Source organism: Petaurus breviceps, unplaced genomic scaffold (assembly GCF_028583685.1).
Source record: "Petaurus breviceps papuanus isolate PSGF00001 unplaced genomic scaffold, PetGlider_PUasm1.0 37, whole genome shotgun sequence".
Taxonomy (NCBI): Eukaryota; Metazoa; Chordata; class Mammalia; order Diprotodontia; family Petauridae; genus Petaurus; species Petaurus breviceps.
Window position 1 is genome coordinate 80,490,193 of NW_027186296.1, and position 24,634 is coordinate 80,514,826.

Consider the following 24,634-nt stretch of genomic DNA (forward strand, 5'->3'; position numbering starts at 1 on the left):
TCAGGAAAACTCATCATCATCTTTTTTAATGTGAAATAGTTTTAATATTGATTGTACATGTATAGCCTGTATCAGATTGCATATCATCTTGGGGAAGGGAGAGAGGCAGAAAAAAATTGGTACTCAAAATCTTATAAAAGTGAATGTTGAAACTATCTTCAAATGTAATTGAAAGAAAAATAAAATCTCATTAAGTGGGGGGAAAAGAGAATGATAAAAATGAAATAACATACCAAAATTCATAGGATGCAGACAACGCAGTACTTAGGGAAATTTTATATCTCTAAATGAAAACTTATTGTCTTCCTGAGGTCAAATTTGACCTCAGGAACTTATTAGGAGTGTGACCTTGGGTAAGTCACTTAACCCAGTTTACCTTAGTTTCCTTATCTGTAAAATGAGCTGAAGAAGGAAATGGCAAACGACTCCAATATCTCCCAAGAAAACCGCAAACGGGGTCACAAAGAGTCAGACAAGACTGAAAATGACTGAATGACAAAAAAGTAATACCAGCTAGCAATTTATTAGGTGCTTACTATGTGTCAGACACTGTGCTAACCTGAGAGGATACAAAAAAGGGAAAAAAATCAGTCCCTGGTCTGAAGGAACTCTCAGTCTAATGGAGGAAACAACTGGTAAACAACTCTATACAAGCTATAGGCAAGAATTTATGCCAGGTATATGCTTTTATTCAACTAATATTTACTAAACATCTACTCCTTTCAGGCATGTGGTTCAGTTCATTAATTTAGAAAACATTTACTCATCTACTATTTTTAGGTTTCTAGGCTCCATGATGTGGGGGAGTAAGGGCATCATCCTTACACTTGTGGAATCTATAGACTAGCATGGGAGATATACCAAGAATGTGTGTGTGTGTAAATATAATATACAAAGAAGAGTACAAAGAAGTCTATGACAGTTGCCACAAAGATGGCTAGACTACACAACCTCTAGTGTCTCAGCCTGGGTATCTGAGAGTCTATAATTTATAATGGGTGCTGGGGAAAAAATCCAGGAGTTCTAGGGTCCAATCACCAGTACTAATCAGTCAGTGAGTAAACACTAAGTTCCTCCTATGTGTCAGGCACAGTGCTAAGGCTGGGATAGAAATAAAAAAGGGGAAAGACAATCCTTGCCTTCAAGGATATTACAGTCTACTGGAGACAACATACTGAAGCTGAAAAAGGTGGAGGGAGGTTCTGTTGGGAAGAATACTAAGACTGTGACCAGACTCAGAGCAGGTACTATACAGGCTGTGGCCACAGGTGCCAGTAGGCAGCTCTGTGACTCACTACACACACAGTTCCCTGTCCCAGGTCCTGAGGGCAGAACCTACACCTAGAAGTGGATCTAGGATAAGCAGGGCTAGCTCTCATTTGCAGTCTTTGCTCAGAGAATCCATACTGATCCTATGAAGATATTCTCTGACTTCCCGTTTGAGTGCCTTTTATACCCACCCATCATTTCGGTAACTGGGATGGTCCATCACTCACTTGTCTTTCCCATGATGCTTATTTGTTTTTCCCTTCTAATCACCCAAAGATAGAAACATCAGGAGGGAGCTATAACTTTGGCCCCTCAGAACTCTCTACCTATGGTGGTGGCAGCTTTGTTTCCATTTACCCATCCCCACCCCCAGGCCCAGACTTGTAGGAACCAAAGCCCACCTGTTCAATGCAATAGGGTAAATGACATTGAGTGTCAAAGTAATACAGGTCCCAAAAGAAAAATGCTTAGCTTTGTTTACACATACCATTGCGGAGAAAAAGGTTTAATTTAAACTTCTTCCTGATTCTATAAAATATGGCATTCAGTCTCCCAAACTAGGATTTGGCTGTCTTCTAGAGATGAAGAGGTGCCATGTTGAGAGCTGGGGCTCTTGCCTGCTGGCTGCCTACCCACAGTCAGCCAGTAGTGGCATGCTGCTGTCTCTATGCTGTCCTGGCACGTGGCACTGAGTATATGATGCCATCCACCAAACAATACAGGGGGCATTGGGATGTTGGGGAATGTTTGTACATGCTGCCCTGCCTGCCACTCATTCTGTGTTAATTAGAGACCCCACTGAAGAATTACAGTGACTTTTGAATATAGAAAGGAATCTTCATTCATGTTGAACAATAACTCCAGCATGAAAAAAGGCTCCTATCTAGGAGTAACAGGGCTCATTCTCTGGCTTCCAGGTAGACGATGCTTGCTTCCACCTTGGCGCTATTCATGTTTCCACATCGACCTGTTGGAAAGGGGCCCTTGCCACCATAGACAATGTTTTTCACTCCCCCCCCCACTTCCACCCCCTCACTCTCCCAGTGAAATTTTGTTTCTGGAGGTTTTGACATCCTTGAGTCACCAGAGTTACTGAAATAAGTCCAATTTTCTGAGGCAAGAGCGTCAGCATGGTACAATCTGGCCTCTTGCAAAGGCTGTCAGAGATGATTCAGGTTTGAGTAGGAACATGACTCTTTTAGCTAAATGATAGCGAAAATTGTAACTGGTGAGGGCGGTGGACATATCCATCATCACAGAGTCAGCCTTGACAGATTCTGAGGTTGTTAGAGAGCTTTGAGATCACATAACTCCCCTTTCCCCCTTTCCATTTCTCAGAGAAAGAAGTTGGGACCAGAGGAGAGGAAGCAGATTGCACAGGGCTACACAAGTTATGAGTGCCATAGTCAGGGTTAGGACCCAGGTTCTTTGATTCCACGTTCAATTCTCTGTCTTCTTCACCATTTTTCCTCTCCATGTCCTGCTAGGTTTGAAGGGAGTTTAGTCTTCTGTACAATTAAAAGATTAAACTGACCCCTAAAGACTTTTCTTGTGTCACTGTAGATATTAGTTGTATTGCCCATTGCTTAGAGCACTGGATTTGGAATCAGGAAGACCAGAAGTTAGGTGACCTTGGTCAAGTCATTTAACTCCTGTCAGACCCAATTTCCTCATCTGTAAAATGGGGATATTAATAGCAACTACATCGACAGAATTGTAGTGAGGATCAAATGAGATAATAAATGATATAAAAGAGTTTTAAATCCTTAGTGTTGTTATTGATTATTGTTATTTTTATCATCATCAAGGATCATCATCATTATTTTCAGTTCTGTTCTTGGAAAGTCTTGGTTCCTAGGAAATTGCATTCTAGGATCAACAACACCTTAAAGTGTTACAGTTGTTTTTATTGTTGTGATTTATTATTTTTGGCATTATCATTATTATCAGTTCAGATCTTGAAAAGTATAATAGTTCTTAGTTCCTAGGAAATGTACCAGCAACACCTTGAAGTGTTGCTATTGTTTTTGTTATTGTTATCAATATTATTTCTGTTCTGATTTTGGAAAGTCGAATAGTCCTTGGTTCCTAGGAAACCACTTGAATTTTCACACCAGATTGCTGGCCTACAATGTAGTTTGACTAGATCAGTCAATCAGTGAACATTATCAAGTGCCCACTGGGTGCAAGGAACCTCTGGGAGCTAGGTTTTGAGGGGAGATACTAAAGAAACAGAATGAGTAAGCCTTTTTAACCACCTGGCTCTTTCCCTTGTTGCTGCAGCCCATGGTGTGCTCCCTCCACCACCAAACAGCTGCTGGAGACAGCTTTCATTTGAGGGATTCTCCCGGGATTAGCTCACCATTTTCACTTGTAACTGCTGGGAAATACTGGTGTCTTTAAAAAAAAAAATTCCTCCAGCATCCCCCAAAATATAGAGGTTAAAGGCCATACTTTTGTCTGGCATTCGAAGCCCTCCACAGTTTGGACCCCACCTTTCTATTTCTCCTCCTCTTCTGTTTATCCTCCTGGACAAACTCCTTAAATTTGAATTTGCTTCATTGAGTAGGAGGAATGCTTAGCCTGAAGAAGAAAAGCCTTTAAGAGAGCGCAGAAGCTAATTTCAAGTATTTGAAAAGCTGTCACTTAGAAGAGAGATTATTTAGCTCTCCGAAAAACTAGAGGGTCCCTGATAGGTGCTTTCAAGTTTTTGAAGGCCTGTGTATAGAAGGGAGATGAGATTTTTCTGTGTTTTTCTGGGTTGCAGTAGCGGTGGTGGTAGTGGTGGCGGTGGCAGATCCAGGGGCATTGGAAATTTAAAAGAGGTAAATTTAGTCTTGAAATAAGGAAAAAGGAAAAAAAAATCTTTTCTAACAATCAAAGTTATCTAAAAGTGGAATGAGCTATCTCAGGGAGTAGCAGATTTCTCCTTACTGGAAATCTGTAAGCAATAGTTGGATGAGCACCTGGGCATGTAGTAACATCTGCTGGCTAGCACGTTGAATAGAATAACCCGAGTTCAAGTCTTGTACTTGCTGTGGATCCTGGATAAGTCATGTAGTTTCTCTCAGTCTTAGTTTTCCTTATCTGTAAAATAGGGATTATAGGTTTTGCAAACTTTAAAGCCCTATAAATACTAGTGATTACTTCTTTTTGTTATTAATATTAGAGATTCTTCAGAAGTGGGTTGGAGAAGATGGCCTCTTGAGGTCCTGTCCAACTCTCAATCAATCAGCAAACATTTATTAAGCACTTCCTATGTGCCAGGCCCCATGCTAAGCACTGGGGAAGAAAAAAAAATGAAAAGGAAAAGAAAAAGACAGTCCCTGTCCTCAAGGAGCTTTTAAGCTAACTGAGATTTTGTGGTTCTTTGAAAGATCTGGGCTGATAAATTTAGCATTAGATGGGTTGTTAGAGACCAAATGGTCCAATATCCTCATTTTACAGATGAAGAGACTGTGGTCAAGAAATGTAAAGGGACTTGCCCAATGGCACATAATGAGCAGCAAAGCCAGGATTTAGACCCTTAAGTCTTTCTACTGTATGATTCTACTTATGGCCTCAGTTAAAAGCAGGCTATGCACTTGTCTTGCCCATGCTTTTTCTCATGGTTCTAGCCTCAGTTTTCTTCCTCTAATTGGAATCCTACCCATTCTTCAAAGTCTACTTCAATCCCATCCCCCTCCATGAACCTTTCCCTAAAGTCCTCAGCCTGATTTGATCTTTCTCTCCTCTGGATCCTGCAACACTTTCTGTCCTTACTATTTATCTTTTACATCATACGCTGCCTCTTCTAGGCATGTTTTATAGGTTCACGTTTTGTGTTTCCACCTAGTTTATGGGTTTCTCAAGGGCAGAAGTGTGTATTTTCCTTCTCTTATTGCTCTCCCCCATAGTACCTAGCATGGGAGCTGAGCATATCCTTTTTAGGGGCTCAGAAGAGATGTACCGACGACCTGCCTCTGTCCCTGGTTTGGCTCCTCTTCTGAACAGAATTTCACCCTATGAATCCAAACTGAGTGGGTCTCCCTGGAGCCCTGGGTGGTGGGAGATAGTCCTGGATCTCCTTTTCAGTATACTACCTGCTGCTTTGAGTCACAGCTTCTATTTTGGAAAGAGAAACTGAGCCTGAGTCAGGCTGAATGCTCTGTGTGGTGGGTGGCTTGGAGGAGGAGGGTGTGAAGGTTGGAGGGTGACTCAATACCTGGAAAGAACAACATTTTCTTAAGAGTAGGGAAGGTGCAGAGAGATTCGGGGTCTGTAGCTCTCATCCCCAAAGAGCCCCCTGGTGTAACAGTGAGAAACCTTGGCATGGGGCCCAGGAGATGTGGTTTCTAGTTTCTGCTTTGCCTCCTTCCCACTTTGACTTTGGACAAGTCCCTTATCATTTCTGAGCCTCTGTTTCCTCATCTGTAAAAGATAAGCGTTAGATCATGTGGCCTTTAAAAATTCTTTCTTAGACATTTTATAATTCTACAGCAAGAGAACAGGACTCTATTTCTTGTGCCTTCTTTGTTCAGTTTTCTGAGTACAGAGTTTTACATCCCTAATCCAGGGTTGAATCTAAGGCCCCACAATTTGATGCCTTAAATTTAGCATTCTAAGGCTGACCAAATGATAAATGCAACCAAGTGGTGCAGTGAATAGAGTGCTGGACCTGGAGTCATGAAGATTTGAGTTCAAATCCTGCCTCAGACATTTTAACTTCTATCTGCCTTGGTTTCCTCTACTGTAAAATGGGGGTAATAATAGCATCTACCTCCCAGAGCTATTGTGAGGATCAAATGATATGATATTTGTAAAACACTTAGCATAGTGCCTGCCATGCAGTAAGTACTATAGGAATGCTAGTAATCTTATTCTTTTATGAATTAAGTACATCTCTGCCCTTTTCCCTCAGTTTCCTCATCTGTAAAAATGAGCTCTACAAGGAAATGGCAAACCGCTCTGACATTTTGCCAAGAAAACCCCAGAAGGGACCATGGAGAGTCAGACATGCCTGAAACAGCTGAACAACACAACTACCCTTTCAGTCAGGAAATCGCCTAGGGTGGTGCTGAGATAAACTTGAGGACTTGGGCAGTTTTGAACCCTGAGGATGGGTTGACAGTAAGTTGTGCCTTAGTACAGACATAAGTAGGATGGGATGACTAGGGCTTTGCCCAGGGCTGGGAAATTTAAAAGGCCACCGATGGTGATAGGCCTCCAAGGAAGAGATTACCAGCCTTTTGGTGGGATAGGGGTGGAGTTGTGACTGGGCAGAACCAACGGTGGCTGATGGTGATAACCACATGGTAGGATGATAGGAATTGGGGAGAAAGGACCAGGAAGAGACCTCAGCTTTGGTCTAGCCTAGGGGTGGAGAGGGAGTTTGCCAGCCCAGTTGCCCTTCCCTAGTCAGCTGGTTCTCTCAATGCAAGCAGTACTGGCTTTTCAGGGATTGCCTGGCAGCCACTCCCTGCCCCCAACATACAAAAAGCAGCAGTAATATGTCATTTTCCATTTGGGTGAGAGATGAGAGAGGGTAAGGGAAATAGTGTCTTAGCTCCTACTAGAAGGTTGTACTTTCTTGCAAGATGTATTCCAACAAACTTATCTTCCCTCAAAGTTTTGCTTCCTTTGGATTTTCAGATTTTCTCAAGTTAGATGGGGACAGTGGATGGGAGTGAGTAAACAGGTGGACTAGGTTGGAAGTATAGAGGTCTACCTTGTGATAGCTAATAATTACTAGTATTTATAAAATATTAGAAAGGTTTACAAAATGCTTTACACTTTTCCTCTCATTTTATTCTTGTAACAATCCTGGCAAATAGGTGCTATTATATTTGTTTTATAGATGAAAAAAACTGTGGCAGATAGATTTGGCTCGGGTCATAATGCCAGTAAGTATCTGAGACTAGATTGCAACTCAGGTCTATTTGACTTCAGGTCCAGAAATCTATCCCTTTCTCACTTAGCTGTCAGATGAAAGAGATGTATGTTTCAGGGCCCCTGAACCCTACAAGAGACAAAGGCTGCTTTAACAGTAGGGAAGGGGAAATGCTTTTCCAGGCCTAGAAATTCATTCATGCAACTCCCTCAGCCTAGTCTTCTTGGTAAGGAATATTGTTGGAGAGGTAGGTTGGGAATGTGGCCTTAGACAAAGTGGCGGGGGGGGGGGGGGGGATAGATAGTCTGTCAACCTCTTTTGGAGGACAGTTATCTTCCTGGGGGAACTCTCTCATAAAGCTTTGTCCTACTAAGCTACCCAAACTTTACCATAAATCAGAAACTTATTGGTGGTGGTGGGAGCTGAGTTTGGGATCAAGGCAGACATTGAAGGACCAAGGTTTCCACTTCCCCTTTAAGCTCTTTGGTTATGAGACCAAGGACCACTTCTTTGGAAGGGCTGATGACCTCATACCCAAGAGGGAGGCCACATTTCAATAGTCTGATTGGAAAAGTATTGAACTAACATCAGGAAACTTGGGTTCTTGACCTTGTTCAGACATGAACATAACTCTGACTCTGTTTCCGACTCCAGAAAATGAGGTGGTTGGGCATAGTGGTCTCCAAAAGCCCCTCCCAGTTCCAATAGTCTGTGAGCCAAGGCTCCATTTGACTCCATTTCAGCACAACCTCAATTTCAGTAAGAGGTGAATGAGCCTTTTTCTGTGATCTTGACCAAGTTATTTTCCCTCTCTGGGTTCTCTATATAAACTAAATGAATTTGGAAAGATTATCTCCAAGGTGTCTTTAAGATGTAGCATGGTAGAATAGAGCATCAGCCCTGGAATTAGAAGGACCTGAGTTCAAATTCGGACTCAGATACTTACACTTACTAGCTCTGTGACCATGGGCAAGTCACTTAACACCAATTGCCCTGCCTTGCCCTCTCCAAAAAAAAAAGCAAAAGAAGATGTAGCATGGTATTTGAAGATTTAGGGGAGGAAGTAGTTTCAACCCCTCTTTTAGTTCCCCCCAATTTGTCTGCTTGATGATAATTAGTTAAAATAAAAAGTTACTAAATGCCCCATTTCCTTGTGGGAAGAAGGTTTGTCTGATCTCATGGTGGCCTGTGGCTTCAGAACTGCATATTGTATCTAATGTGTGTGTGTGTGTGTGTGTGTGTGTGTGTATGTGTGTGTGTGTGGCACTGTATAGGAGTTGGGATGAAAAGAATTTATGACATCCTTACAATGAGCTAAGTGCTAGGTATACAAAATACAAAAGCTTGCCCTCAAGGAGCTTGCATTCAATTCAATCCAAGGTGACTGTAATGAGAGAGTGGTGGTAAGGGAGGAATACATTGCTCTAAAATATCACCTAGATAGTGAATCAGGCCATTAGAGAATCTGTTGGCATACCCCATCCAGGCACAATGGCAGTGTTGATTTGATTGTGGTCCACAGTTTGAGAATTGGAGAACAGGGTCTGGGGTGGGAAGGGTATGAATTGGTTGAATAGGTTACAACCTATTGTTGTCATGTGGAATGGTGGCCTGAGAATAGGGAGTGAAGTAAAGCATGGACTGGGCTTTCCTGAAACAATGTTCTTCAGGTAGTCATAGATCAGTTTGTGCATCCAAGGAGGTTACCGTCTGCATGGGGATATAGAAGCATGCATATGAAAGAATTAGAAAACAATTTTCTCATGGAGGGAAGAGAATTTTTAAAAAAATTCTTTTTTTTTTGTATCCCTACTGCCCCTTACCTTGAACATAATATATGCTTGATAAATACTTGTAGGACTGGATTGGGTCTATTGAAAGAGTTGGGCTAAGTCTATAAAGTCCTTTGCATTCTGTTGTAATCAGCAAAGAGGGAAGGTATTGCATTTTAGTTGAGGGGATTATTATTATTTGTTCTTTGTTCTCAAAGAGGACCATGACATCAGGAAGGTGATGCCATGTCTTGCAAGTGAATTGGATTTAAGTGAGGGAGGGCTGTGCAAAGTCACCAGCCTTACTCTCTCCTCCAGTGGTGAGATATAAATCACAAATGACTGGAGATGGTCAGGGATGGAGTAGAAGAACTTGGCCCTTTTAAGCTAGGGCCTTTCCCAAGTCTCAGTTTGACTGAGACAATGCCCATTCAATGATTAAGGATAGGTAAGAAATGAGGTGAAGAATGGCCTCTTTTACCTAGTCAAAAAAATTCAGTCTAGGAGGGGAAAACCATCAGAGTTTCTGGCCAAAACAGAAACAATTACTATTTATACTCTGTGCCACCTGGGCCCAAACAAAGACCAAGCGAGGCTTGGGCTGGGACCTATTGTTAGTCAGTCAGTGAGAGCCAGAGTGATTTGTGTTTAAGGCATGGTCCTTAAGAAAGAAATCTAGTCTGTAAACCCCAAGATATCTTGGGAGGTTTCAGGGATCAAAATTTACATTCTTTTGGACAGAGCACCTACAGGTGTATGTAGGGGGAAGAATGTACCCAAAGGAGTGGAGGTAGATTGGAGGATTCCTGTTCATGTTTGGGTTGCATTAGCTCTCCCTCTCTGTAAAACAACCATACTGCCCACTTTTCTGGCAGAGGCCTCAGCTCTCCTGCAGCCAAGTCCTCCTGGGGCACTGAGGTAAACAATAAGTTCAAAGCAAAGTGATTCCTACCAGCTGTTCTCTCTGATGCCTAACTCTAGGCCTCAAGCCCCATAGGCCTGGTCTGGCCTGATCATCTAATTAGAATAGAAAGTCTTTTCTCTGAACTTTTAGGAACAGCTCACTCACTCTCTCTGCTGGCTGATTCATGTGCAGAATCCTAGTGAAGAGGAGAGTGGACCAAAAGTCATTAAATCTGTAAATCCAAAAATCTTCCCTCTCGATTTGAGGAGAGGTTGCCCTATGGCAACCCTCCCCTCACCCAATTAATTCTGCTCTGTGTCCAAAACATGACCAGCCTTAGTGCTCTCTGTCTCACTCTCTCTCTGTCTCTCTGTTTCTGTCTCTCTCTGTCTCCGTCTCTCTGTCTCTGTCTGTCTCTCATTTCTCCTCTTCTTCATTTTGTTCCCCCTTTACACAGTGTTCTGACCTGGCTGGGCTTGGAGCCCATTTCTCTATCTACCAGCCTGTCTATTTCATGTCATAGTGGGAAATAATTTAGTCTAAAGTGGATGAGACAGAAAGCAGTGAGGGTTACCTTTTCCTCTCTTTCCCTGGCAAGCTTACCCCTGCTCAGAGGGAGACCTTTTCTGCAGCCAAGATGCGTGCAGCACCTGTTTCAACAGAGATATTTTGCAAGAGATAAATTTCTGGGAACTGCAGCTGTAGAATCTTAACAAAAGGAAGGATGGGGGAGATATGATCAAGTGTGGGCTGGTGAATCAATACAAATAAATTATGTCTTCTTTGTTATTACGTCCTGGGCTACATGATAGAAGGCACTTAAATCACATCACCACCAGCCACTAGGGGTTATATTCATTTGCAGTGAGTTATATAGAGACAAAGTTCAGATTCGTTTTATTTTAGGCAACCCAGATAGCTTTCTGGGGAGAATATTCGCTGGGCTGCCAGAGGAATGCTGGGCTCTCAAAAAAGACTGGAAGAGAGTAATTCTTCCTGATATCTGGTGTGGTCTTGATGGCACACTAAGTCTCTGCCACCTGCCATGTCAAGGATCTGAGTCATTTGTGGTTTTCTTTTTCTCCTTGAATATATGAGGAGATAACATAGTTGAGAGGAGGCTGGCCTGGTCATCAGGATACTTGGGTTTCAGTCCCTGGCTCTGCCACTTACTTGCTGTGTGAATTTCTCTCTGGGCCTCGGTATCACCATCTGTTGGATAAGATGGCCTCTACTATCCCTTGTAGCTCGAAAATGCCATGATTTTTTGGTTCTGCATTCTGGAGACCTTTTACTCAGCACTCCGTGCATGACAAGAGTTAGGAAGGCCTATCAGAAGACAACTTCTCTTCCTTGGATTAAAGCATCATTTGGGGAGCAAATATTCTGTTGAAGATTACTAAGAAGATATCAGTTTATCACTCAGTCGATTACCTAAGCAAACAATCAGTTTAGGATGAAGAGGGTAGAAGTTAGAAGTAGGCACATTGTGAGGGAATATGAGAAAGGATGTCCTAACCTTCATAGTTGTCCAGAAAATGGATTGTCTCAGGAGGTAGTGAGTTTCCTGTTACCTCAGGCAGGATGAATATGCTCTGGTTTGGAGTCAGAGGACTTGGATTCAAATCCCTGTCTCCACCACTTGTCAGTTCAATTCATGAAATATTTATAAAAACCTATTGTATGCCAAGTCTTGTATTAAACTCTAGGTATACAAAAGCAAAAAAGAGGTAACCCCTTTCTTCAGGTCACTTTATGGGGAGAGGGGAATACAGTATGTACATAGAAAGTTGAATACAAAATATATACAAATTAATGTCTAGGGAAGGGGCATAATAATATAATATAATACATATGTAGTTATTTGACAATAAAAAAAGGAGTTTTATAAGGCACGATGGAAATAGGACAAATAGAGTGGAATAAAGATATGGGACAGTGGGGCTGTCATGGAAGGTTCTAAAAAAGTAGAAAGTGGTGGCCGGGGAAGGGACCTTCAGAGTATGTAGTCTAAGATTCAGAGCCCTCAGATTTTTTTTCTTAAGTGAACCCATAGGGCAGCAGATACCTTTTACTGTAGCAATGTTAATGTTGATTTGATTATTAATCCCTGAGCAAGAGATGGAAACTGGAGGGGGTAGGGAGGAGGGAAGAGAGAGCGGTACATTTGCAGTAGCTTGACTGATGGTAAATCACTGACATAACCAAAGGGCAAGAGATGGGTCAGTGGAGTCCTGGGACTTGGCTAGTTATAGAAGGCTGAGACATATTTGAAGTACTCACCCTCTAATGCTTAGGTCTGGTCCCAAAGCTGACTGCAATGTTGGATAAATTAATCTCCCCCAGGAGTATGTATGAGGCTTTCTTTTTGTTTTAAAGCATTGCTAGAACACTTTAATATTTGCAAAATTCTTTATAAGTATTACATCATTTTAACCTGAAAATAATCTTCAAGGCAATTATTATTTAAATTTTACAGATAAGGAAAGTGAGCAGGCAGCTTCTAAGTGACTTGCCCAGGGTCACACAGCTAGTAAGTGTCTGAGATCAGATTTTAACTGAGGTCTTTCTGACTCCTCGGTCCAACACTCTGTGCACTCTGGTGCTGCCTAGCTGTACCTAGTTTTTGCTGTTTTTGAAGAGAACCAATGACACCAAGGGGCGACATCTTGATTGTGCATGAATTGAATTTCTTTTTTTTTTTTTAAAGTAATCAGGATTAAGTAACTTGCTCAAGGTTACACGGCCAGGTGTTTCTGGGTGGGTGCTAAGTGTCTGAGCCCGGATTCAATCCCCAGGTCATCCCAACACTGGAGCCGGTGCTCTTACTCTCTGTGCTACCTGGCCGCCCCTGCATGAATTGAATTTCAATGAGGCAGAGTTGCACAAAGTGGACAGCTCACTCTTTCTTCCAGAGTCATCAAAGTTCAGTGACAAGACAAAAGTCAAGATGACTAGCATCTTCAGTATTGGATCAAGCTCTAAGGGCTCCACAGTGCCAGCTTCAGTCACCTTCATGGCCATGGAACAAATTGTTCTGTTTTGCCCATTCTGAGGGGAAGGGGGGCTGTGTTCATGTGCTTGGGGTAGGTAGACACCTTACCTCACTGGTGGGTTTGAGCACTCTCAGTTACTTTCAAGCTGGTTTAGCCTGTCTGCCAAGAAGGTTTACTGGGGTGTGGCCACTGTGTATCCTACAACTTCTTGGAGTCACGGTGAGAGTTGAGTGCCAGGTGGACACCAATTGTAGATGAGCAGCCCTGAAAAGGGCCCAGCAAACCTTCCCACCAGAGGTTCTGGTCCTCCTTGAACACCCTATACACCCCTTTTGGGATTGTCTTAGTAGAGGAAAGGAAGAGGTGGCAAGGTAGATGATGAGCCTTTGGTCTTTAATGGACAAGGCAGGACTCAGAGAGTGCCTGAGGCTGGCTAGTTCCAGATGGGTGTCCTTGAGTGAATTGTTTCACTAATGTGTTCTGCTTTCAGTTTCCTTATCTGTAAAATAAGAGCTTGGATGAAGTTTGGACCCACCTCTAAGGCCCCTTTCAGCTCCATGTCCATGATCTGTGACTTTCTGGCAAAGAATTCCTATAGGATTACAGTAGATAGTCTCTCGAGAATTTAACTCCTTGTGGACAGGGATCTTTTTCATTTTTATCTTGTTATACTATACTATAGTTTCTTGCACATAGTTTGTAGTTAATATATTGAAATGAACCAAATCCCTTCAGTCTGAACCTCAATTTCCTCTTCTGTAAAAGAGGAGTTTTGGAGTGTGGTTTGATAGAAATCACTGTATGAAGTATTCTGTGGGATACAAATATAATAGAACTTTCACATGTGGCCAGATAACCGTAGAAGAAAGGTTCCTAGTTGGGGGACTCTGCTGTGCCCAGAACTGAAAAGGATGAAAAAACAAACCAAAATTCCAAGCCTGATTCTTGGGGCAACAGGGACTAAAAGGGGGGAAGGAGGTAGCCTTTCCCCCTACACAGCTTATTTCATGGTTCTCATGGAACTGTTTTGGTTGCATAAGTAATGGGTGGGAAAACTGCTCCCCACTATGCGGAAGGAAAATGCAGAATGTCTCCTCCCAGAACCAGGTCTCTAGTATCTCTCCCATCAGCACCTATATCTTAGGTATGCATGTGTCAAATTCCCATTACATAAGAATGAAAAGATATGGTTGAACTTAAAATCTATTTGAGGAGGCAACTTAGACAGATGAAAGGTATTTGATTTTGCCAGTGAAGGAGATTTGTCATATGGGAGTTCTTCTCTTCTTCCAGCCTCCATTTTAACTTGGCTATGACTTATTCTATAAGTTACAGGGAGTTGCTGGAGGCAAGTGACTATATGTCCATGATCACACACTTAGTGAGTGTCAGAAGTGGTTTTTGAACTCAAGTCTTTCTGACTCTGAGCTCAACCCTTTTTTCCACTTGCTGTGTGGTACCAAGAGTACCAAGTGCTACATGTTAAGTGCCAAATGAATGGCATTTAAGAATTCTGGGAGTTGAGAAGAGGGAGAGGTAGTCAAGGGTGAGGGTGGTTAGGAAGGGTCCTGGAGGGAGTGGGACTTGAGCTGGGCCTTGAAGGACAGGTAGGACTCAGATAGACAGAGGTGGGTGAAGCCCAGGGCTTCCTCCATAAGATGAAGGTCACCCAGTATTTCAGAGAAATTGTTGCTAGACTCTTATGGAGTGCCATATCTAGTCTATGGGTGAAATAGAAATCAGTGATTTCCTGGATATAGCAGGTTTCCATTTTATAAAATGGACTCATCATGACCAACTCTGCCCCTGAGGACCTTGGCTAACCCCAGAGCTATAAACCCTTTTGCTGAAAGAGAAAATGGTACCTCTTTGTCTGGGGGTCAGGATGGTGGGGGCAGGACATTACTCATTTTGATGTGACACATTAGGAAGCAAATTTGAGCACCTCTCCCCTCATATGGCATGGCTTTGAGAGCCCAGTATTTCTCTTTGATTCTGGGACTCGATTTGTCTCAGCTGCGGAGAGATCACAGGTTGTCTCAAACATATTTTTCCTTGCAGTGTGATCTTCCCTGCTCATCTCTTCCATTCCAGGGCGGCCACTCAATACCTGCTCCCTCCTGTGGCTCCTGTCAGGACCACTTTATTTTGCTGTTCAGGCCTTCAGTAGCTCAGCCAATGGATTAATATCACGGGGTTTCTCTGGCTGCCAACCTAGACCCTGAAGTATGAAGTATGGAGTACATGGAGCACGAGGTCTGGAAGGAAGCTTAGACGTTACCTAATCCTCTCATTTTACAGGAGAAGAAACTGAGACCTTGTTCAATGTCGCGCAACAACAGAGCCAAGATTTCATAACTCCAAGTCCGTTGATTGATCTTTCTTCCCAACCAATATTGTCTGTTTCTTCCTTCCTTTCCCTTCTTGTTCCTCAGCCTTCAGCCTTTCTTTCCTCAGAAATCTCTTAAAACCTGAGAGTCTCAAGATTGTCACTCAATAAGAGCTACCATTTGTGTAGTGCTTTAAAGTTTGCACAAATGACTTATTTTATCCTCACAACAACCCTGGCAGATCAAGGCTATTATTGTCTCCACTTTAGAGAGGAGGAAAATGAAGCAGAAGTAAAATATCTTGCCTAGTGTCTATGGCTAGTAAGTGCCTGAGGCTGGGTTTGAACTCATGCCTTCCTGACTCCAGGCTCAGTGCTCTACCTACCATTCCACCTAGATAGATTTGGCGGCAATCTCAGAGACCGTCCGATCTAACTCCTACGTGAAACATGAATCCTATCTACAAATGTCCCAGACAAGCAGTCTTCTGATTTAAACATTGCCAGAGCCAGGGGCGGCTAGGTGGCGCAGTGGGTAAAGCGCCGGCCTCGAAGTCAGGAGGACCTCAGCCTCAGACACTTAACACCTACACACACACACACACACACACAAACTAGCCAAGGCAAGTTACTTAACCCCAATTGCCCTCCAAAAAGTAAAAAAAAAAAAAAGATTGCCAGTGTCAGGGAACTCACTCAGGGAACACAGGTGTAAGTCACCTCTATGCTATGTCAGGACACTTCCACTTGCCATGATTTTTGTCTCACAAATAAACCTCCCTGTAAATTTGCTCTTTGGTCACCGTTCTTCCCTTTGAGGTGAAGCAAGATATCTGACTTGAAAACAATGATCACATCCCCACCCCCCCTGGGGTCTTCTATTATTTTTGCTAAATATCCCTGTTTCCTTTGGTTGATCCTACCATGGAATGCCTTCAAGTCCTAGCACCATCTTTTGGCCTTTGCATGTACTTGTGATTGTTTAGTTATTTCAATTGTGTTAACTCTTCATGACCCCTTTTGGGTTTTTTTTTTTGGCAAAGATACTGTAGTGGTTTTCCATTTCCTTCTCCAGCTCCTTTTCTAGCTGAGGAAAATGAGGCAAACTGAGTCAATTGAATTGCCCAGGTTCATAGCTAGTAAGTGTCTGAGGTCAAATTTGAACTCATGCCCTCCAAGGCTGGCTCTGTCAGATTGACAATGTCCATCCTAAAAGGTGCCATCCTTTGATCTCACTCATGATGCCAAGATACCTTTAAAAGTCCCTTTTGCCATCATTGGCATTTATCACAGGTCTCAGTTAATATTGGGCTTTAGACTTCTTGACACGTAATATCATGGATTCAGAGTTTTAATGGATCCAGCCCTTTACATTTATAAAAGGGGAAGCTGAGGCACAGAGGTGAAGCAACCTGACTGCAGTCAAAAAGGGAGTAATTGTCTGAGGCAGGATTTGAATCCAAGTCTTCCTGGTTCCAAGTCTGGTACCTCATCCACTGATTCTACCATATTGCCTCCCACTGTTTTACTGGGTCACGCCACTTTATTTGTCCTCAGTTACTTGTGTTGGCATTCATCCTTAGTTACCTGTCCTTACTTCCACCTCTTCTGTGTGGCCATTTTTAATCTCTGCTTATGGATGAGCTCCCTGTGCAGTCACAACTATCTCTTTACATACTTCCCCTTTCTTTTTTCTACATTGGAATCATATGGGTTTGCATCATTAGAACATCAGTCTTGATGCTCTCCAGGTCTCCTGAGTTGAATTCACTGGGAGGGTATTATTTCATGGCATTCTTCCTGTGCTTTCTGTACTGTTTCCATTCTAGGAATCTGAGAATAAATATTATTGACTGTGTGCATGTGTGTGTATGGGGGGGGTAGTTGGCGGGGTGAGAAGGCGGTTGCTTGGGTAAGAGGGAAATCTACCATTTGAAAACTTTAAATATATTCAGGCAAGCTTAATGAACTGAAGTAATTTTCCTTTGTAGTAAAATTTTATGGGTACAAAAGGTCGTGCTGCTGCTAATGTGCTTGAAGGCTCCTATGTTCTTCTGCAGTGGACAAGTTTGCAGACTTTGTCATCCTCTCATAGGACAATGGTTCCCTTAGGCTTCCTTGTCTTCCTCCTGGAGATAAGCAGAGGAGACAGGTTTATACACGAGGCTTGGTGTATCCCATGTCTTAATGGATATTATTATTTTGGAAGGATCCTTAGTAGTTCAGATATCAGAAGCTTGTTTTTAAAAGGTGTAGGGCCAGGTTTTATGAATCTTTTGGGGGAAGGTGATGTAAGAGGGAAATCAAACCTTTTGCATTTGGTTGAATGATTTCATTACAGAAAGGGAGGGGTAGGGGATTGATAAGCCTGTTTTTCTGTTTTCAGGGATTACTTTAGACATAGACAAAGGAGACAGAAGCCTTACTCATATGCTTTAAGATAGGTATTCCTAACCTTTTTTTCTTTTTTAAAATCCCTATACCCTTTGGGTTTCAGTAAACTTTCCCATAAGTTCTTTTCTATATGAAAGGAAATAATGTATATGCATATATATTATATAATGTATTATATAAATAATATGATTATATAATATGTATTATGATTACATAAATATGATTATATAATATAGTACAATATAATATATCATGTAATATGGAAATATAAATAAATATAATGGTTTACTAAATATTCCCTGTACCTCCTGAGGGTATGTATATCCCAGGTTGGGAACTCCTGGTTTGAGGAGTTCAGTAGAACCTTCTTCCCTTCCAAAAGTACTCTGCCAGCTAACTGAAATTCTGTAATTTATGTTAAGATATTGCCTCATTTTGAAATACAGATGTCCTGGGAAGGGGAAAACATTAAGTAAGTCATCTGAATGTTAACATTTAATTCATACAATGAGCATTTATGATATACTTAGTAGTACAAATCTTTGTGCTGGGTCTTTTAAGGGACACTAGGTTGTATAAAATATTTTTCTTCCTTTCAAGGAGTTTATAGTCCAAGAGAGGGGCTAGGACGAACACACAAATAGTTATAATACAAAGAAAAGGGTGGGCCCTGGAATCAGGAGGACCTGAGTTAAAATCCGGCCTCAGAAACTTGACATAATTACTAGCCATGTGACTTTGGGCAAGTCACTTAACCCCAATTGCCCTCCAAAAAGAAAAAAAAAAGACTAATATTAAAATGTTTGGGGGTGGCTAGGTGGTAATGAGTAAAGTGCTGGCCCCAGAGTCAGGAGGACCCAAGTTCGGTTCCAGCCTCAGACACTTAATACCCACACAAAAAAACTAGCCTTGTAATCTTGGGCAAATTACTTAACCCCAATTGCCCTCCAAAAAGCAAAAAAAAAAAAAAAAAAGGTGAGGAGGGACGCAAAAATGCAATGGGAATTCAGAGAAGGGAGAATTCACTTTCAGATGGGGGTGGGAGTAGGGTGGTATCAAGGAGACCTTCATAGATATGGGCCTTGAAAGATTGATAAAATTTCCAAAAGCATAGAAGGCAGGAGAGACGGTAATCGAGAGAGAGTAGGGAGGGCATTCTAGGAATGAGGAACAGGTGAGCAAAGGTACAGGGGGAAAGAGGGAGGGTTAGGGATGGGTAGGGCTTGTCACATGACTGACCTCTTCTGATGGAGATGAGAGGTTGTGTGAGGACTTGATGGAGGAGTGCGGAGGGCTTTCAGGGTATTGCATCCAGACTTGAAGTGTATCACTCAGAGACAACATTTTAAACAAGCGATTGTTTTTCTAAGAACTGGTGCTGCCAAGTGGGGAAGGACAGCAGGGGGTGGGAGGAGTAGAAGGCAGACTGTTGTGACTAGGGGGCAGTGTGGCTGGCCCGGCCTAGCCATTTTTGCCATCCCCACCATCCTGTCCTAGTTCTCTCTTCTCTCATGGCTCCCTTTCCTCTTTCTCTCTCTGTAGCCACCACCCTTGGAGGATGGGACGGTAGTGTAGGCGTCAAGTCAGAGAAGAAAGAGTTCCTAGAATCATACTAAGCCCAGGATTCCTGGGCATCTGTCAGGTGTATCCATGGGAGTTTTCTGAGAGAGGTGTACCCTGATTCTAAATTCCTAATACGTTGTCAATGAGAGCCTCGCAGTCAGGGGACTCATCCGACTGGTTTGCTAATTTCAGGCTGGGTCAGCTTTTCTTTCTCCCTCCTCCTGTCAGAAATCCCCCACTCCCAGGTGGCCTTTGACAGGCTCAACCTGTCTGCTCAATAAGTGAAGGCCTCACAGGCAAGGTCTGCCCCTCCTCTGCCTCTGTTTGTTTGCCACACATAACATGTCTTATGCCTAAAGGTTACATTATCATCTCTTCACAGCTATATTAATTTCCTTGTTCTCTTTGACTCCCGGGGAAGAGAGGCTGCAAGATGAATGCTAAGCCCCTTGAGCTTGCTCGCCTGGGCCTTTTCTCTTGGGAACAGAGGGATTTTTTTCTCCCATATTTGCTCATTTCCTTTCCTCTCTTTTCCCTGCCCCAACCCTGTTTCTAAAGATGAGGGCACTTGAAAGTATGGACCACCTTTGAAGAATCAAAATTGCATGTAGAAGAAAGATTTGGTATTAATGTAGGGACACAGAAGCAGTTTTTAGCATCAAAACAGCCCCTTGAATGAAAAGGAGCATTAAAATGGGAGTCAGGAGACCCCTCTCCTCTCAGTTTTGCTAATTTGCAATGTGACCCTGACTAAGTGACTTCTCTTTTCTGGACCTCAATTTCCCCATCAGAAAAAAACGAGATGATTCAATTATATAATAGACAAGATAGATTTTTCAGCAGATGTTCTATGAGTCTGTATTCTATCTTCCTCTGTCTCTGGATGGCAGTAGCTCTGGAAAATGATAGCTGATGTTTATCCACAAATGATATTATTTGATTCTCACAACAGTTCTCTTGGTTCTGAGTATTTTCTCTGGCAGCACCCCCTGCCTGGAACATTCTCCCTCCTCCCCTCTAACTACTGAGCTTGTGGGCTTCCTTTAAGTTCTGTATAAAACCCCACCTTCTGCAGGAGGCCTTCCCTAACCCCTGTTAATTCCAGTGCTTTCCCTTTTAATCATTTTCTATTTATCCTGTATATAGCTTTCTTTGTATATATTTATTTGTATGTAGTCTCCCCCATTAGATTGTAAGCTCCTTGAGGGCAGGTACTATCTTTTGTCTTTTTTTTTTTATCCTCGGCTCTTAGCACAGTGCCTAGAACATAGTAGGGGCTTAATAAATGTTTATTGAATTGAAGCAGAGACTTGAGGTTTTATTACCACCCCTATTTTGTTGATGAAGAGAGTAAGGGTTAGAGAGATCATGTAACCTGTGGATGGTCACTTAGTACATGTTGGAGACAGGATTATGAAGCCAGGTCTCCTGATGACAGGTCCAGCACAACACCTCTTTCACCTCAGGGAATGGGGCTTGGTCTCACTAGGGTGTGTGGGAAGATGTCCATATATGTCAACCTTGGCTTCCATGTCACTGAAAGTGAGATTGAGGGGTGGCTAGGTGGCGCAGTGAGTAAGAAAGCTGGCCCCAGAGTCGGGAGGACCTGGGATTGTTTCCGGCCTCAGATATTTAACACCCACACAAAATAACTGGCCATGTAACCTTGGGCAAGTTACTTAACCCCAATTGCTTAAAAAAAAAAAAGAAAGTGAGATTGGATCTTTGGGCCCTGGCATGGGAACTAGGATACAGCTCTCATTGGCAGTGCCTGACTCAGTGCCGTACACTCAGGAGACACATGATAATTCCATGGAACAAATCCCATGTGGTAGACAAGAACGGTCTAGAGGCTGATTGTGTCATGCAGTACTTCTGTTGTATTCATTGTCTTCCTGACCCATTCTCCCCTGGTTCCTTTTCGAAGATAGAGTGCAAGGAGCATGATAGGCTATTCTTGGATGACCATGCAGAGGCTTGGCACATTATGCTAGCCCTTTTTTGACCTTGGACAACTCAGGACAGCTTCTTGTAGCTTTTTCTTCATCTGTGTAAAGGGAATGGTGCTGATGTAAACTGACCCCCTGGGGTGCTGGACAGGGAAACTAGGGAATAAATCTCTTCGTGGAGTGTTTTGTTGTCATTTAACTGCCATAAAAACATTCAATAGAGTGTCTGATTATCTTTCTTTAATCTTAAATGGATACCTAGAATGGAATGTCCCATATCCAGAGCTCAAAATTCATTATCTCAAAAAGAGTTTAATGGGTGAGGTTTAAATGAACTGGAGGAAGTTAAATTGTGGCAAGGGAAGGAGCGGAGAAAAGTGCAATGAGTTGTGCATTAAATTTAGATAAACACAATTATGTGTAACTGGATTATCATGCGTGCAGACAGGCGAAGTATATTAGGCACCTGCGTTTTGATTAAAATCGATTCAGGTGCATGGGCTTGGAGGCTGGTGCATTCAGATGCACCCAAGCTGCTGCCTAGACACTTAGATAGCAAGGACTGACTCCCGGCAAGCAGATGGGTTTGGGAACCCATGAGGATAAGACAAAGAACTTCTCATGTGCCATTGTGCCAAACCTCTCCACCATATTATTTAAGATGGTTGACATCTATACCTCCTAGGTACATCTTGAGACAGGAATATGATAAAGAATTGTGGTAAACAGGTAATTGATTGACATCTATTTAGCACCTACTATGTGTTAGGCACTGTGCTAAGTGCTGGGGATGCAAAAAGAGGCAAAAGACAGTCTTCACCCTCACAGAGCCTCATAATCTAATGGGGGAAATATACTCAAACAAATATACACACATATGCATACATACACACACAAATAAATTATATACAGGATAAATAGGAAATAATGACCATTATGTAGGAAGGGTTGGGAAAGGCTTCCTGTAGAAAATGAGATTTTAGTTGGGACTTATAGAAAGCCAGGGAAAGTCAGTAGGCACAGCTGAGGAGGGAGAACATTCAAAGCATGGGGGACGGTCTTGTTTGTGGAGCAGCAAGGAGGTCAGTGTCACTAGATCAAAGGGTATGTGGTGGGCAGTTCGGTTTAAGAAAACTGGAAAGGTAGGAGGGAGTTAGGTTATGAAGGACTTCAAATACCAAATAGAAGATTTTGTATTTGATCCTGGAGGTATTAGGGAGCAACTAGAGTTTATTGTATAGGGAAGTAACATGGTCAGACTTGTGCTTTGGGGAAATCACTTAATTGACTGAATGGAGGATGGATTGGAGTGGGGAGAGACTTGAAGCAGGCAGATCCCACCAGCAGACTGTTGCAAAAGTCCAGGAGTGAGGTGATGAGGACCTGCCCCAGGGTGGGGGCAGTGTCAGAGAAGGGAGTGTACATGAGAGATGTTAAAGAGGTGAAATCAACAGGCCTTGATAACAGCTTGGATTTTGGAGGAGGGGTGGAGAGGTGGAGAGGAAGGGTGAGAGAAAGTAAGGAGTTGAGGATGACTTCTAGATTACAAATTTGAAGGACCGAGAACAGAGTGTTGCCCTCCACAGTAATAGGGAAGGTAGGGGCAGGGGAGGTTTTACGGAGGAAGATAATGTTCTGTTTCAGACATGTTTAGTTTGAGTTTATACAGAAAATCTGAAAGGTAGTTGGAGATATGGTCTGGAAGTCAGTAGAGAGTTTGGGACAGGATAGGTAGATTTGAAAATTATCAGCAGAGATGATATTTCAATGTATGGAAGCTGAAGAGGCTTGGCAGGGCACACCCGATGAAATGATAAAGAGGCTAGGGATTCAGGAAAGGTGAAAAGCCAATAGGGTATGATTAGATAAGGGGATTCCAGAATTTCTTAATATGGAAGTGTTATATTTGTGTGTGATGGTAATTACGGTAATGGGCACCTTTGTATGTGACCGGGATGTGGTGGAGGAGCAGCTCATGGGAAATGAGTAAGTTGAGGAACAAGAGTGGTTAGCATGTTTTAAGGATAATCAATATATATTATTGAATATATATCATATGTATATAATGACAACCGATTAACCTGAGGATAAGAGTGGACTTCTACACCAGTGGAATTAGGGAATGCCGGATTAGTGCTTTACTAGTCATTCTGCCACCTGATTAAGGTTGAGAAGGAACTGCAGTCCTTTGATACACTCAGTTCACCATTACCAACATCAAACCCTGTTTGATGGGTCAGTGGGGGATTAGGGATGGGTACCCACGCAGCTTTTTGAGTTAGTCAGAGGCACATAGACTAGAAAGAAAACTTTGTCTCCTGGTGTCCAACTTGGAGAAGGAAGCTAGCCCATCTTTGCCCTTGACAAGGTACAGATGTGAAGAAACAGGCTGACAATGCCCAATTAATTCCTGTTGGCATGTTTGATTTCAGATGCAAAGCATCACTGGGATTAAAATAAATGCAGGCAGTTACAGGGATGCATTAAATTAATGATTTCTTTTTTTTTTCCTGCTTGATCCTCTAATACCCTCAACTTTAATGGATAAATGTTAAACCCTCCTCTAGGGGGATCAGAGATGCATTATATGTTGTTACACAACCTAAAGGAAGCCTTTCTCTTCTCCTGTATCTTTCCCCTTCCCGTTCCCCTCCCCCTGCAGGTGATACTGATTCTGACCAAGCTCTATGACTTCAACCTGGGCAGTGTGACGGAGAGCTCACTTTGGAGGTAAGCCCTTAATGGTTATGAACTTCTCTGATTTAGCTCCTGTAAATCCCCCTGCTTACCACCCAGGCAGTGATCTACAGAGCTCTGAACTGGGAATGGAGTGGGGGATGAGGAGAATGGCAGGACCTGCATATCCAACAACTAGCAGAATGCCAAGTAATAAATACTGCTAGTCATAGGATTTTTCTAGGCCTTCCATCTTGAGATGAGAGCTGATGGAACCAGGCCTTTTCTATAAGAAAATGAAGATGTTGACAGTGGGCGTAATCAGTCAAAATCACCGAGTGAGCCCACTTTGAGCAGAACACTTGGAGGAGGAGGTGCCATGAAGGAGACCTGGGACTTACGTAATCTGTTTTTAGGGAGCTGTAGCTCTGATTGGGAAACACAGTCCTGTTCTCAGTGTTACTGGAACAGGGGGAACTCAGGTTCTGCCCTTGGGGAGGCCATGATTTGAGAGTGGACATGGTCACCATAGTCAAGGTTCCCAGATCTGATGGGGGCAGAAATTGCCCCACCCTTGGGGGAAATAAAGGCAATACAGCCTCTACTGAAAACAAGTGTCTTAATTCTATGAGGATAAATGGGAGATTAGCTTTATGTGGGCTGGCTAATAACCCAGGGTAGGTGGATTTTGCAACTCACTGGATTCTGAGAGGAGTACTGAGTTCTCTCATCTTATGATTTCAAAGATTTTCATTGCTTTGGTTAAACCAGGCTGATTTTTCCTCTGTTCTAATGTGTTGCTAAACCCTATTGTAAGTAGATGGGCATCTCCCCAATCCTCCTGCACTACTTTCATTTATTCATGCATGGGATCACTTAATAATCATTTCTTAATGCTCGCTTTTGTGCTTGT

At 42.6% G+C, this 24,634-nt stretch overlaps 1 protein-coding gene across 1 annotated transcript in view; it reads left to right on the forward strand.

Moving 5' to 3' along the window:
• SORCS3 (sortilin related VPS10 domain containing receptor 3) overlaps positions 1–24,634 on the forward strand; it is a 719,603-nt gene that overhangs the window by 184,639 nt on the left and 510,330 nt on the right. The window contains exon 2 of the mRNA XM_069098908.1: positions 23,708–23,775. Coding sequence (XP_068955009.1) covers positions 23,708–23,775 — 68 coding nt within the window. The remainder of the gene's footprint in view (positions 1–23,707; positions 23,776–24,634) is intronic.